Source organism: Lepisosteus oculatus, chromosome 11, assembly GCF_040954835.1.
Source record: "Lepisosteus oculatus isolate fLepOcu1 chromosome 11, fLepOcu1.hap2, whole genome shotgun sequence".
NCBI classification, from domain to species: domain Eukaryota; kingdom Metazoa; phylum Chordata; class Actinopteri; order Semionotiformes; family Lepisosteidae; genus Lepisosteus; species Lepisosteus oculatus.
Window position 1 is genome coordinate 33,479,676 of NC_090706.1, and position 16,402 is coordinate 33,496,077.

General features: G+C 35.0%; 1 protein-coding gene across 5 annotated transcripts in view; it reads right to left on the minus strand.

Annotated features, from left to right (window-relative positions):
- Positions 1-5,913: 5,913 nt before the first annotated feature.
- spock1 (SPARC (osteonectin), cwcv and kazal like domains proteoglycan 1) overlaps positions 5,914-16,402 on the minus strand; it is a 253,417-nt gene continuing 242,928 nt past the window's right edge. For all 5 annotated transcript variants that reach the window (XM_069196149.1, XM_015349985.2, XM_069196147.1 and 2 more), the window contains 4 exons: positions 14,127-14,348; positions 11,619-11,681; positions 9,256-9,393; positions 5,914-9,157 (listed from right to left, as the gene is read on the minus strand). In XM_069196149.1, coding sequence (XP_069052250.1) covers positions 8,967-9,157; positions 9,256-9,393; positions 11,619-11,681; positions 14,127-14,348 — 614 coding nt within the window. In that variant the 3' untranslated portion in view covers positions 5,914-8,966. The remainder of the gene's footprint in view (positions 9,158-9,255; positions 9,394-11,618; positions 11,682-14,126; positions 14,349-16,402) is intronic.

The following is a 16,402-nucleotide window of genomic DNA, read 5'->3' on the forward strand; positions in this document are numbered from 1 at the left end:
ATTGCTCTATAAAGAACTCAATTAATAGAGTGCAGATGTATCAAAACCTGACCAGCACTAAAAGTCACCAGAATAAGCTCTGCTCTGGGACAGACGTAGGCAACTGTGGCTCTATGAAGGCCATGTAAAACTTTAATATTTGCAATTATTAAAACAAGCCTTAATTGTTTAATTGATTGAGGTACTGACTGACTCACTTCAATAATTAAGGATTAGCTAGAGAGAAGATTTGCCATAGAATAGAAGACCCAAATATTTTCTAGAGTCTGTGACGGTAGACTAGTAGATTTTCTAGTGTTCTAGGGTGGTAAACCTCAATTAAATATTGAAGAACTCAGATTTAACGAGAACTGATGGGGACGGTGTGGCGGCTCTGTGGCTAAGATTCTGCGCCTGTTCTTGGTTCGTATCCCATAGCTGGCAGAGGAATCCTACTCCGTTGGGCCCCTAACCCCAACTGCTCCGTATAAATGGCTGACCTTGCGCTCTGACCCCAAACTTCTCTCCCTGTCTGTGTATCTCATGGAGACCAAGTTGGAGTATGTGAAAAGACAAATTCCTAATACAAGAAAGTGTACAGTATATGGCCAATAAAGTGATCTTAAAAAAAACAAACAAAAACTGACAGCCACTGTATGTGTTTTCTATTAATTACTGTGGCTTACAATAGTTTGAAGATTTTTTAATTTTTTAATGGTGACATTTTTTAATCATGGGGGCATGCACTCCAAAAAAACATTCTTTAAAAAATAAATGTGACAATATTGATGTGGTTGATTATTGCCTTTCAGAATATATTTGATGCAGAAAATGTTACAAATCAGCAGGTGAATAAACATAAGACAGTAGTAATGGACAGACTAAAATTTATTCAGACAGACAAAATGGAACAGTTACATTGAAATCAGAAAGTCAGCCAAAAACATCAACATTCCATTTTTACTCCAGAAGGAAGAACATTCAGAACTCACTACACGTTGTTTCTAAATAGCTACTGATTTAGCTGCACTGAAGACTATCAACTTATACACTTTTAAATGCAAATAAACACAGCCACAGTACTATAGATGGCATTATATTACATTTTGTTTTCTTTACAAAGTAAAAAATATAAAATTAACAAATAAGACATCTGCAAATATGGCCATTTATGTTATTGTGCATTAAAGACTTTATAACAATATTACAGATTAAAAACAGGGACGAGAGAATGAGAGGGCACCCAACTAAGTTACTGAACCATGCTTTATACATGGTACTGTATACTGTTTGTCTCTTAAGTTGTTAAAAATGCAGTGCCACCTTTTTAGAAGTCTACTGTGGTGTGTTATCTGAAAAAGTTATTCCAGAGGAACAAATTACAAAGAGCAAAAGAAAAGCTAATTTCAGACGTGGTGAAGAATGAACAGTGCTGAATTTTTTAAGCAAATTAATCTCATATACAGTAACTTATCTATTTATTGTAGGGCCTTGAGAGAAAAAAAAACCTTTAAAAGTAATACAAACCTGCAGTTTGTTTCAGAAAGTGTGCTCAGTTTTGTCATTACAATATTCTTTCTAAAACAACAAAAAAAACTTTCCAATTAAAAAAGCTTAGCAGTTTGAGAACAATTCTTCTGTTTCTGTAACTCTGCATGGAGACTTTAATAAACAGTACATGGTAAACCTCAACAGATGTAATGTGCTGTATTGGTAAGATACTGTACTTGTATTACACCTCTTAGCAGAACAAAGACACATTACAAAAGTACATTATTCACTTTCATGGATTTAGAACTAGCAGTTATTTTTGTGAAATGTTGTATTTTCAGTGCTGAGTACACTGCAGAAAATATCCTGAAGGTCTGCTAAATTCCAGTCCTTAAGGGTATTTTTATAACCAGATTAGTTGTTAGCCATGTTAATTTTTTGTTCAATTAGACATATTCTGAAATTCTTCCAAGTTTTCAGAGAAACAATTACTAGATACCTTACATTCAAAGTTTGCTACCTTTTAATTAATTAATTAAGGGTTGGAGTCTTCTATACTGTAGCTTGACATTGAAATGCATTTAAATTTCAGGACTTCTACTAAAGCAAGTTAACTACATGTAATTGAAAAATGTCCCTTTGAGGAATGCAGCCCACTGATTCAATAAAGTGCTGTGATCAAAGTTGTTTTAATTAATTATTAACTTTATATAATCACAAAAAATGTCACTGTACTGTTAAGGTCAAGGGAATTTGAATATTTACGTGGACTTCTACAGTACAGTACCATCAGATTTAAGTGTCTTAAATGATTCCTTGCTACAGTACATGTTTTAGAAAACAAACACAGTATAATTAATGTTTTAATCCTGTTACGCCCCGACCTCCACCACATTAGCTCCATCAATAACCAATGAGCATTCCACATATGCTAGAGACTCATTGGGGCCATCCTCAATGAGATCAGGCCGGGCCTATCAGGCCAATTAGGGAACCTCGCACAGTATTTAAGCCCTGAGGAACCAGAAGTATTTCTCAATGTTTCTTAATCCTCAGTTTCCAGTTCCTCTGTCATTGCCACTAATCAGCTCTTCATCACCTCAGACCTCAGCCCTCTGCTCTGCCTGCTTCAGCTACACAGCTACTGCCTCAGCTGTTTCCTCAGTCTCAGCTCTGTTTGTTCTCTTCGGTGCTGCCAAAGAATAAATTATTTTGATTGCTGCATATCTTGGCTCATTGATTCTACTTTTCACCGAGACTGAGTTTCAACACCTTGTTGGGCCCGGCGTAACAAATCCAACATCCTTCCATTCTCAGTCATGTATGAGCAAAAGAAAACTGCAACTTCACAATGATATATAAATTCTGAGACTCTCCTACGATGCAGATGTATATTTGCGTTACTAGAAATCTGCTCTTCTAGCACAACCTTATCTTCAAGAATCCATCAACTACTGAGATATAATCGCTAAAGGTAAAATAAAATATAATTGATCTGAGCATGGGAAAAATGGAATAGTTAATGATGCTATTATCAATATAATTTAAAAAGCAAAAGTACTGTTTCTATTGTATATAGTTTTCCAAGAAAACTAAAGCCAGTCTATTGTTGAACTAGGAAAGATGCTTAAAACCAGGGTTATGATCTTCTGGGATCATTAACCATAATCTTTCCAAATGGCATCAGATGTTGACATGACATGGTATGTTAAAATCTACATGGGAGTGGTGGAAAATAATATTCTAAAAGTATCTTTCTCTAGCATTAAAAAATGTTAATTGAATCTCCTAGTGTTGCACCATGATTATAGTGTGACTACATGTCAGAAATGCACCACTTTGCTTAATTTAGCAATCAGATAAAGTAGATCAATCCATCATTCAAGTATTAAATGCATTAGTTAACTATTAAGTCAACAAACTCCAGAGCACTTTATCTATATAAGGAAAGGACACAATTCACCCACCACTGAATTACATACTCCACCTGGGTGACACTCATCAACCTAGATTAGGTACAAAAGCAAGGAATTGTTTCACCAATTTAATTAACAGAGATCTTTAGGTAGACCAGATTACCCAAGACACCAGGGATAACATCCTGATTCCATGGAATTGTAATGACTCCAGAACACGGTTTAATGTTTCATCTGAAGGATGGATCATTTTATCCATAACCTCATATCCTTAATGGTGCAAAAAAAATCCACAAAATTTTGACAAGTCTTGAGAGAGATGAAGTTGGACAATCATATTCTCTGCAGGGAACCAACACCTGCAGCCAACACCCTCATCAAAAACCTTTTAATCCTTATACTTTAATGTGTTCAGAGGTGAATTTAACTTTATGCTAATGATCAATGAGAGACATCTTAACACTGATTGATTAACATTTATTGTGGCAGGTTATTTAATGTCCTCCACTCTTGAAAAAGAAGTTCTTACTTCATATGCTCTTGCATACAGTAACTGCATGAAAACATTGCTGCATGCAATGACAGCTGTTATTGTAGGATTGCTATGCTATGCTATACGTGGAACTGTTAAAAACACCTGTCAGTTTGCATATTTTTCAGGCAACAACATACAGGTATGAAACAGTGGTTTAGTGGTTTAGTGGAGAAATTACATGCTGCCTCGAAACGGTAACACCTCAAGACACCAAACTTAGCCAAACAAGGAATAATTATATAGAAGTAAATAACACTCATTTACTATGATGACTTAATATGAAAAGGCAAGGTTTACAGATTATTAGTTTGTCCAAAGGAATATTAGCTTTGCTTATTTCCAAATACTCTGTGAGTAAGAGTCTAAACAATGTACAATCACTGTTTGCAGGATAATTTAACAATGTAATAACATATTCATGGTGGATAGATCACTCTTTGCTGTTCTAAAGTCACTTTTTAAAGAAAAAAACATTCCAAAAACTCATTAATAACTCTTTAATAGCTATATCAGGATTGTTTATATAATTTCAGAATAAATTTATTCCATTACAGTCAAAGAGGAAAGTTTCTGTAATATTGTGGGAAAAAAATAGATTAAATATGTTGTCTTTCAGATTAAAAATGTTCTACTGGAGTGAGTGAGAAACTGAGGGTCTACTTCAGAGCACTGAGTACCAAGTATGCTGGACAATTTGATGTTAGGATTCACCTCAGATGAACATCTGTTGTATTTGTATACATTTTACAGTTCATATAACTAATACACTAGTGGCTGGCAGCTATGTTATCCAAAATGAGATAACAGCCTATTTCTTCATCTGCATTTAAATATATTGATATGCAATGAAAATGTAACATTCTATACTCTAGCAATAGCTTAGTGGACACATACTGTAAATACAATTATTTACAATTTAAATAGTGAGAAGACATTTTGACTCTGCTTAGTACTCTTCCTTGGCATAACAAAATGACAAGATCGAGTAACATAATTTCATGAAAACACCAGATATTCAGTGTTCCTTTTTAAAGAACAGTTAAAATTGCCAAAAAGAGTTTGTAGAAAAACTGAATAGTCATTTAAAGGCATGATTTTAATTAATGCAAGAGTAATGAAGATTTCCCTGTTGCCATTGGCATGGTTAAAGGCAGCTTGTCCAAGAGAGACGTCGCCTGAAGAATGATATATTCGGCTAATATTATACTCTATTTCAGCAGAACAGTTTGGAGAAACTAGGGAACCAGAATAGTGAGTGACAAGCCACATTTTGGAAGGTGGAGAGTTTGCCAAGGCTCTTACTTCACATCCATCTGATCCATCTGCTTAGTGATTTTCAGACTGCAGTGACTGTAACATAAGAAATTCCAGGAAGAAGGAAGAAGATAACCTGCACATTAGCAAAATAACTGTAGACTGCCATCTGCATGAAAATGATCAGCGTGCTCATAAGTCGGTCATGGGTATAGCTGACAGCTGAGTGACAAAAATGCCACCTAAGGTGATCACAAAGAGAGTGACAGTGTTTTAATCAGGATTGGATGATGTTTCGCTCATGAATGACCTGATAGAAGACAACACTTGTTTGGTTTCTTGGTGAGATGTCATGGTGAGTGTTACACTGACATTTGCCTTGCTCAAACCAGCTGCAATAGTCCAACCTTTGCCACAGGAAGAGTGGTAGAACTTTCCAAAGCAGTCTATCCAGAGGCTGATAAGGTCTATGCATCAGTGCTTTAAGAACAAAGTCCAATAATTAGTTTTGCCAAAATAACTAAGCATGACAATGCATACCAATGTCATTTTATAGCTAAAGTCTGTCACAATTCCTTTATGTTCTGTGACATTGTTTATATTCCAGTGTGTATTTTTTGTTGAAATGTGCATCAGTATATATAGTCTACCTCCCACGGTCAAAATGCAGTGAATCTTGGGAAAACAAAAGATTATACCATGTGAGGGGGATATGCATTGTGAAGAAATGAGTTGAGCTGCAATCATAACTTATGTATATATTCAGAAATAACATCTTACTGAAGCATTGCTGGTCATATAACAAAGTTAAAAAAAGAAACATACAAACAAACAAATAACAAAATATCTTGCATACCTCTTAGCAATTACTACTAGGACAGTTAGTAAATATTAGTGTCAGGTGTTTGAGTCAGAACCAGACTGGCCTAGGAAAACCGTATGCGTGTTAACCTTAAAACTCCAACCAGGAGCTCTTCTCTTAAAGGGAATATTTACTCATCTCATATCATCAACTGTCAGTACATTCTGTATGTAATGAATCAACAGTGCAATGCTTTGGCAAGTTTTCTCAAACATCTGCCTTTTGATGCATATTTATTATTAGCCAAACACTGTTCAAACTTTCACTGCATTGTATTCCAGAAAAACAAGATTGATTGACTGAATCAAACACATATTCTTATGTTCTTTTCCAAAGCAATTGTTTGATTGTAGAATTTATGGTATTTAAAAAATAAAATCCTATTGACTATTTTAGAATTAGTAACAGCTCACATTCAATTTAACAGACAGAAAAGAAAGCAAGCACATTATTTAGTCATGCTCCTAGTATTTCACAGTAAGCTTCTCCTGTGCTATTTAGCAGTACAAACTTGTGAAAACCAACACTTGTGTTAATTGTTCCACATGAAAGAGCACATTAAAAGAGTACCCCTTAAAATTGCGACACATGAAATGCCCTCACTGTCATGTACAAAATAATTTAAACAAAGGGGAGAAAAAAGGCATATTGTAAAATATTGCAAAAGAAGTGATCCCCTGTCATTTATTCTGCTGCAGTTTTCAAAATTACCAGCTAAAAGAGCATTTGAAAGAATTAAGACTTTAAAAAGAAAAAGAGGACAGACTTCAACAGAAGGATAACATACAATCTTTTCTCACAGTATAAGTAGTTACTCGAATAAAGTTACACCTTTTTGTGCATGTCTTAAAACTTACTTTATAATCCTCTTTCTTAAACCATAAAAGCACTGAGGTGAAGGGCCAATGGAAATTACCTTGAGAACTACTACTGGACATGCATGAGAATACAAAGTCGGGCACATTTTAAAGTCGTACAGTACATTCATTTAGTATACAGGGAGCTTGCAAATAAATTCAAGGCAGCAAATGCCTTTATTTGCAAGAGAAAAGTACTGAAATAAAATTAGAATGCCAAAATCCCACTCTTTTGACAGGGACAAGATTATAACATAAAATGGGTCTACCACAACAGAGTTTAAGGCAAAGCCACAAAAATAAATGTGTGTATTAAATAAATCATAATACAAAAAACTGTTATTGGGATTCAAAACCTCCAGGAAGCCATACCATTTGTTCAGCTCTGCATGATTGAGAAGGGGATTATATGTACAGTAGTCATTCCTTACTATTGATGGAAAAATATCAATATCCTACTGTATGGAAACACTCTATAGCTTACATCATATGTTGCACTATGTTTATCCCACCTGTACTGTACTGTATATAGAGTATGTATCATAATGTGTTAATTCAACTACTTGGTGCCAAGGGCTGTGGGCATGCAAGAGACTGTTGGAGAAATAAATTATCTTGATACAAATGATAATATCTATTGTGTCTCTAATCTGCAAAAATGCAGCTGACCTAAAAATAACTATCTGTCTCAAAATAGCCTGTGATGCCTGAAGATTAAAAAAAAGAGGATCCAGACCCTTTCATATTTATAACTGCTTGACATTCAGTACAGCAATCAATGAAAAATCAATAAGACAAACTGAGAACTGTGGACGCAAGTCATAACAAAAGCTCATGAACCCCAGAGGATGACTTAGTTAAATTTAACACAACTAAAACTCCTTATTGTAAACTAAGCCTTGTGTCAGATGTTTGAAGACCTGGCTTAACTTTAAATTAGGAATACATGTCAACTCAGGGTAAATCGATGAATGCAGACCAACCAAAAGAGCCTGAATCATTTTAAATTTATATTCTTACTTTTTGTTACTAAGCCTTTTTTTTCCCTCACAGGTTTACTTTGCTAATATTTGTTCTCTTTTATTATATGACAATCAAAAGGTGTTTATCTCAATGTGATACATTTTGAACGAACAATAACCAGGTTGGAAATGAAGTGCTATACAAAGTAACAAAAGTGATGGTGTGAGACTAGAAAGTTATTTTGGAAAGAAAACACAAATCACAAAATCTCATTGAAAGAATAAGCCACAAGATGAATGGAATCAAGCTTGAGCAGAGGAGATGTGGGGATATTAGTTTAAAATAATTCAGAAGAGCTACATTAATTCAAAGAACCCTAATTGTACACAGGATGTAAATTAGTTTGAAACAAGTATATAAATTAAAGGATTTGAATATCCACATAAAAATTATAGCTTTCCATATAGGGGACTTTGTTATGTACTGTATAATTAGACAAATTATAAGAAAAACACAAATTTGACACAATTGGTAAGGATGTTGCAGAAAAACCAATGAAGCATTACAGAATGCTACTAAGACATGTCGCCATTATTGTAACAAATGTGCTTTAGTTTGACAGAATCTATGGGGATCAAACTGCACACCTTAAAAGCCAAAAGCCTTCTGAAACCAGCATATACAGTACATCTGCCTTATCTCTGAACAAAAACTGCTGGTCACATTGTATTTCACCAATGTCAAAGTCAAACTTCTCTCAGACTACAAAAAACAAATCTTCATGTTTGACTTTCACTGTGTTTCTAATTTTTGTTTTTTTCAGTCTCATTGAATCTACAGAATTTCTGCCCACCAGCGAATTTAAAAAGAAGCTTCTGCCATAAAACATTCAGATTTGGTACTGATGCAGAATAGGCAAAGGTGTGGTGTATGTAGAGAATTTAGCTAGGAAAGGGAGAACACGCTTGTTTTTCTGTTGTAATTGTAGTCTAAGATAATGGGAACATCTGTTGTTTTTTTTCATTTCCGTAGCATGAGAGAGAAGTAACTGTGGAATGGCTTCAGATCTGTGCAATAAATGAGAGTCCCTGGAAAAGGTGTTAGAAGAGCTACCAGACGTAACCAATCTCATCATCTTTGTCATCCTCCTCATCTTCATCATCCTCGATGGCACCTCGTGGGTGAACTCTGACCTTCCGCTCCTTCTGCCGACTGGCCTGATCCCGTTCATCCTCCTGGTCATCCAGGAGGATCACAGCTCCTCCGCTGCCAAAGTCGCCTGAGGTCTCCTGGTCTTCCTCTGCAGACAGAAACACAATGGGATAAAAACAGAACTACATTAGCGGTACCCGCACAGGATTCTGTGTTCACTTTCTCATGTGCATACTTGGCTCTTACCACAGGTGGGGTTGCCTTGTTTCCTGGACCCTGCTATCTCATTGCCATATTTATCAACACACCAGCACTGCCCCGTGCTTCCATGGCACTGAGTGGGCTTGAAGTAACCTTCCTCGTTGCATCTCGGGATGAAAGCTCCTGAAGGCAAAAAAAGAATTAAACAAATTGATGTTATACATAAAGGATGTACAGCTCTAGTCAGGAATCCTAAAGTGTAATAGATTCGTTACATCGTCAGCAGCTAAAGAACCAGGAAATTCGTATTTATTTTTTTAAGTAGCTTAGTAACTACTAAACAAACAACTAACCTTAAATGGGAACTGCATTCTTGATTTCCTAGACCAGTTATTAAATCTCGCTAAGGAAATAAATTAACTGATGGTATCGCAAAACTTTACAAATCCCGAAACACAAAATAGTGAACTTTGGGAAAGTACTGTATCGTCACCATGTTGTGGCAAACGGCTGGTCTCACCACTGAGTTTGCAAGAATTGTGTTGTAGATTGGCCCTTCCTGTTCATTACTTAATGAGCTTAATGTTCCAATGTTAACAAGTGAGTAGTATTCATCGGCAAAACTGTCTCAAAGTCAAGAGCAATATTTCTATTGGATTAAAAGAGATGTATTCACAAGCCTGCTTGTTTAAAATTTAATAGGGCCGGTTCATGTCACTGTAGTTTTTATTACCTCGTTCTGAAGACAATGTGGTGCTGATTCATACAGTACCTGGTAATTTGATCTATTTTGTGATGTGAATTAATGATTTTACACATTACTGTGCACATTTTACTTTCATTGAAGTTTGAAATGCACTCTTTGATGTTGATCTTTTTTAACCCCAAAATATAAAAATAATGTGCAGTCCCCCTTTAAACAGTCCTTATTTCAGCAGCACACTAGAGGACATTTACTGCACTTGTATATTCACAATTTTGTTTTTTTACCACACTTACATTTTGTTTACTATATTTATCTGTAATTTTGCAATGGTACCACGTAAGGCAGTACCCATTTATGAAGGAAGCCTTCAGAGATGGGGTTTCTTTAAATGACTTGGTATTGTTAATTTCTGTTGTGTTGATACTATAGAATAAATATTGATACTATACAAATATGTTGTGTGCCACAATGGTTGGGCCTGATATGCACAATTTATATGTAATTCTTTATTCACCACCATTATATTACAAAGGTTAATTTGCAGTCTCCTTGAAGAATGTTATTCTTCAAAGATTATTAATTCACTCATTTACTACCCTGCCTTTACTGCACCTTCAGACCTTATGCTACTGGATGGAACAAGAATGTAACACAATGAATCCCAATGAATCACAAAGTCTAAATTTATAAATATTCACACCCAACATTAAGTATGCAAAGCTCAACTACTGAGAAATGAGCAGGAAAATTACAAAATAATAAAATGCTTGAATATTTAAAAGGCAAAATAAGTAAATATCTCTGTATCTACTTCTCTGTATCTATGGCCACTAGTATGATTGTTGCATATCACCAGTTTAACACATTTATGAATACAACTACATGTATACCTTTATACTTTTATCTTCAAATCAAGAGAGTCAATGACTTTTCTCTTTTTGTGAAATAATATTTGCAAGGAACATTAAATTAGGAACACATTACACTCAGATTACAAGCTTGTTTGCTGTAGATCGTATGTCAATAAGTTACAAACTGAATTTAGTATTGTCACTTTAAGTCATTTCACTGTTACTAAAAACATCAAATTTAAAATATGCATACAGTATGCATACAATAGAAGGACATAGAATTTTTAAACACATATCCCAAAAATATGTTACAGTGAATCGCATGATTTAATTCTTAAATCATTCACCTAAAAATTACACTATCACTGCTTTGTCAATACTATGCACGTAATAAACAGAGAGGAATCACCATTTCTAAAAGTAATTACATGAATTTAAAATCTCTCCTGAAGCTCTTGCCATGTAATCCTACTTATTATACTGTAACAGTATTTGTCATTTTAAAAAATAAAACAATATTGGTAGTTTAATTTATTTATTAGCACCTTAATTATTTTTGCAGCTGCCAAAAAACTGAATGAATGGATACAACAATGTCTGGAAGTGCAGGTACCATGTCTGATTATTAGCATTCATTGAATAGCAAAATGTAATGCAAAGTTCATCTCTGCTTCTTTATATGTAAAAGGAAGATGAGGCGCAGAGAAAAAATACAGTAGGGAAATAGATAGTTCTATTCAGGCTACATCTACTGTAGCTTTAGCAGATATAAAGTTTCACATGCCAGTAGGTTCTCATTCATCAATTCCGACACCTTTCTGACACAAACTAATTGCTTGGGCAGTACTCACCTACAAGGGGCTTCCGTCTGCTTTGGTTTTGAATTCTATTAATTTCATTCTGACATGGGAGGCCTGCAATGAAATCGAAGCAGACAGTGTTAGATCCCACATGACCTGACACACAAACCCCCAATCAACAACGTCTTAAGCAAACATGTTTGCCCTTTGCATTTGTAGCTCTTGCACTTCAAGGGGCACAGCTGATGTCTGAACCATGTGGGAAGGGGTCTAAAGAGTGATACAGCTTTTTGAAATCCCAATTATGTTTCAAAAGGCCATGGAGAGATTGTATTCACTGTTATTCCAGCATACACTCTCACACGACCTTGTGTCAACAGCTTATAGGTAACAAATGTAAGAAGCACAAATAGCTCCTGTGGGTTTAATACAGAACCGCTGAGCTTCCTATCCTTTACTTATTAAGTTAATATGGTATGCTGCTTGTTTTACATTGTATTTATTTTACTTTGGGAGGTAATGAGGGTTTTTAGAATGTGTAATATACAACTGCAAAAGCAGAAAAGACAAACTGAGTAGAGTGCAGGAAGCCTAGAGTCAGCACTGTAGTTAGAGTGAGTCACTGCATTCAGCTTACATGTATATATAGATAAAAAAGAAATGAATGAAAATGTTTTCTGTTCATCCTTTTTAATGAGGTATTACATGATGCAGGAGCATGTGTAGGACAAGTCTTTTGACTCATTGGTTGCTGCTGTGGGACAAAACAACAATGAATCAAAACCAAATTCAGATTTGCAACGAGTTTGTTATAAAAGAAGATGTCCCTTCCACCAAACACCTGAATTTGAAGTATGTAACAGAACTTGTCATGACAAGCAATGTATTTTTTAAATCACTTACTATTGCATGACATCTCCAGCAATGCACCTCTTCAACATTCTTCAAAAAACAGAATTATTCTTTTCACTCCGGTACTATCTTTAATTCTTTCTAACAGATTTGACTGTGGCAGCCTTCTGTCATGAACCTAAAAATTCCCAAGCTTTTGTAAAGGGTGAATAGGAGCCACCTGGAAATTCTTCTTCATGCAGATTTTATTCAACAGGGTCATGCTAAGAGCTGAAAATCAGAGCAGACCAATCAACTAACTTTCCTAGTCCTTTATCTCCCAAGCCTGAGATCAAAACCGGTCACATGTGAAATATCTTTAGTGGTCAAATCAAATCCAGTGACAGTAGTTTGCTTGGGGATAGCCTAAGCTTGTAATACAAGAGCAATTCAGGTCAAACTTAACTTCACAGCCATGACAAGGGTTGTTTTGGGGATCTTATTAAAGGAAGATCAAGAAATATCAAGCAGAAGATAGAAAAGTAAAACTAACAATGAATTAATACAATAAAAGAGGTCATCATCTAAAAACAGCACAGTATAGATAAGCAGGTTTCTGTTTTTGAAAATGAAAACAGTCAACAGAATTGTGATCATGATTGGGATAGCAGATGAGTGGTATTTTTTTAAGGATGAAATTTGAACACCGACATAATGAAAAATGATGACAAAAAGGCACTGTCTGGCAATCTTTGTAAATACAAATGGGCTCTCCTGCAAAACGTAAAACATTTTACCTCTAAAAATGTGGTAGGTTAAATGTAAGTACTATTCCAAGAACAAGACTGATTTTTAAAACTGGAAGCCCTTTCTCACAGTGAATGTGTACTGTGGGTACAGGTATGCTGTATGAGTAGACATACACAAAGATAAAATTCCTTTATACACAGGGCAATAGTTCATTGTGATTCACATGGTATGGCAAGGTGATAAGAAGATTTTAAGGCGAAACCTTCAGTTATTACACTATAAGACCTTTCTGTTTGGAAGATTTTTATATGGTTTTGTAGTGCACGTTTTAAGGTCTAGCAATGCCAATTAAAGCTGTCTGGTCTACTGTAAATTACTGTTATTAGTTCAACTGCGAACAATGTTTACTGTTCTAATATTTACAATGCCAAATTTGCCTGGTTGGTACAGTAAGTCTATTCCATTCCATCGAAACCTGTGTCAAATCTTAACAAGTGATATCAAATCAACAATAAATATGGTACCCCCACAATTTGTTTTAATTTTTTTTTTAAAAAGTTGTTCTGTGAAAGTATTTGGCACCCTTGATATTAAATCTTTGTTAGAATGAAAGATAACAGAGTTCCACATGTTTTATTATTTTATGTTAGGAAAAATGTATGATTTTGAATTCCTGCAGCACAGGCTTTTATGAGACATGTCACTCTGTAACATTTCATTACAAATCATAAATCTCTCTAGAGCAGAGAGAGAGAAAAAAAGAAATGGGCTGTGCAAAATTAATAATGGTATGTTTCAAATGATGCTTCAAGAGAGAAGGAAGGAATTGCAAAACAAAAATGGGAAGCAATAACATTCAACAAATCCTGGGGTCAAAGCTTGATATAACAAGCCGTTGACAGGCATCTGCAAATGGAACTGAGTAGTTCGAAAATCAGAAACTGTGCTGCATGCTAATGGCAATAATGAAGTCTCTACCATCTGGCTTCTGGAAACAGTAGCACCATTCATTGTTGGAGAGTTTCCCATCCTTGAAGGAGTCACAGGAGTTGAAGAGGGGCTTCATGCACTGCTCATACTTGTCCAGGTAAATGGCACTAAGCTCAGTGTGATCCAGGAGCAGGTCATAATTCATATCCAGCTTGTTGAACATCCAACCTAGGGAGTCTTTACATATGGGAAGGATGCTGGTGTCAAACCCTAGAAAGGGAGAAATAACTCTCAGTTCAGCAACTTTAATTCTTAAGTGGTTCTAAACAGCAGTGGAGCACCTACGCAGATTGTGCTCAATGTAGCATCAGTTGACTTCAAATACAGTAGGTTCCACTACAAAGAATCTCATCACAGTGGAATTACAGAATAGGTTTGATTGAATTCCATGACCGTTACTTGTGTAAGAAAATGTCTTTAGAAATAATCCCATTGATTTAAGAAGATAAAGTTTATAAGATGAAGCCTAGAATGATTACACTAGAAATTACACTATTGGGTTTAACAGGCAATTTGTGGTGCGATCACATGGTATTCCAGATGGCATGGTACTTTCCTAATAGATGGATTATCTATATCACTAGCATGAGAACTCAAAATTGAGAAAACACACACTAGATATTATTAACATTGAATTCATTCCCAATAGTAGGCAGAGAAAATAACAATTATTTTGAGTTAGACTTCCTGTGCAGAGAAAATAGACAAGCAATGCTAATCAGGGTGATGAGTAGAAAAAGGAGCTGAAAAATTGAGGTAGTCTGTTAAAACGGGTTTCTGTAGAACAATATACAGTACTACAATGAATATGGTGAAACAATATTTAACAATAAACTAGTATCAGGTAAATATTTAAGTTTAAGAGTGAGAATGTTGCAAATGGAATAATTCAAATGATTGTAATAGGTTTTTTTTTTCATTTTTATAAATACCCTTTCTTTTCTCCACAAACAATGGTGTTTATGACTGACATTTACAAAGCAAAGACTGAATATGTAAAATATGTAAATAAACACATTCACATCCTCAAAAGTGCCACTGTATGGAAGGTGTAACCTTTAAGTGATTTTTAAAGGCACTCAGTTTTACAATTTCAAAATTGTAGTCTTTATTCTTCTACTTAAAAATGCTCGTACATCTCTGAATATAAAAGGACAAATTTCATTGAGTGTTGGGAATAAAGATAACAGACAATACAAGCAAGTAAAAATATGTCTATGAAGATAGTAAAGAACACAAGGCTTGGCAATTGCATATTCTTTTTTTCCTTTTCCCGAGACCTGTACCAATTACCTGTCTGAAAGAGCTTTAACATTAACAGTAACTTACATATTGTGAAACAAGAAACAGAAGGCCCTAGAGGACATTCTAGGGCACAGTAACAATTCTGACATAAATATTTCATGCAGCAGAAGATGATAGATGTATTATTTAATTTCCTCTCAAAGATCCTCAAACAGAGAAGAGATGCAGAGAGAATACGCTACCCATTGAAGGAAGATTTCAAGCAAACCCCTGTCACTCTTGGAAGATTGTTTTTCTGAAGAGCACATACTGTATCATTGTGTTGCTCATTTTGCTGAGTGGAGCTGATCTGTAACAGTGAATTGCTGCCTTATCTCAACAATCAGCAGACCCAGGTAACCTAATAATTAAGTCTTTCCATCCCATTGCAACCCCTTCCCTCTTTTTTGGAGCTTAGCGTCTCAGGACTAACCAGATCTAGGTATTCTATCATACACAGCTGATAATTGAATCAAATGGCAGACGAAAATGTGCACACAGGGGCCGAATATGTGAAGAACAGACAAACATAGGACAGTATTTCAGATAGATTGTGGACCGAAAATAGGTGGTGCTTCGATTCTGTTTGTAAAAAAAAACAAGCAATCCATGAAGGACATTTTTGTGAAAATTTAGTAACTCACTAGCAAAAGGATTAGTACAAAGAACAGAATGTCCCACTTCATTTTTTACCTTTCTGATTGTATTAAATATTTGTATAAAATTAAACATGCACAGATTCATTTTGAAATCCACATCATAATTCCATAAATAGGTTAAGTGTAGCCTGGATATTTGTGCCCTACTTTTGTTGCTTGATAGTAATTAACAATAATTTGAACCTGTATAATTATTACCAAAACAAGAAAAAAAAATTAGGGATTATCCAATGTAAGTTTGTTTTCAGTGTGATCAAATTCAGAAATCATTTAACTTAGAAACTTTTTTACTCTAAGATCAATCTAAGTTACAAACAACAC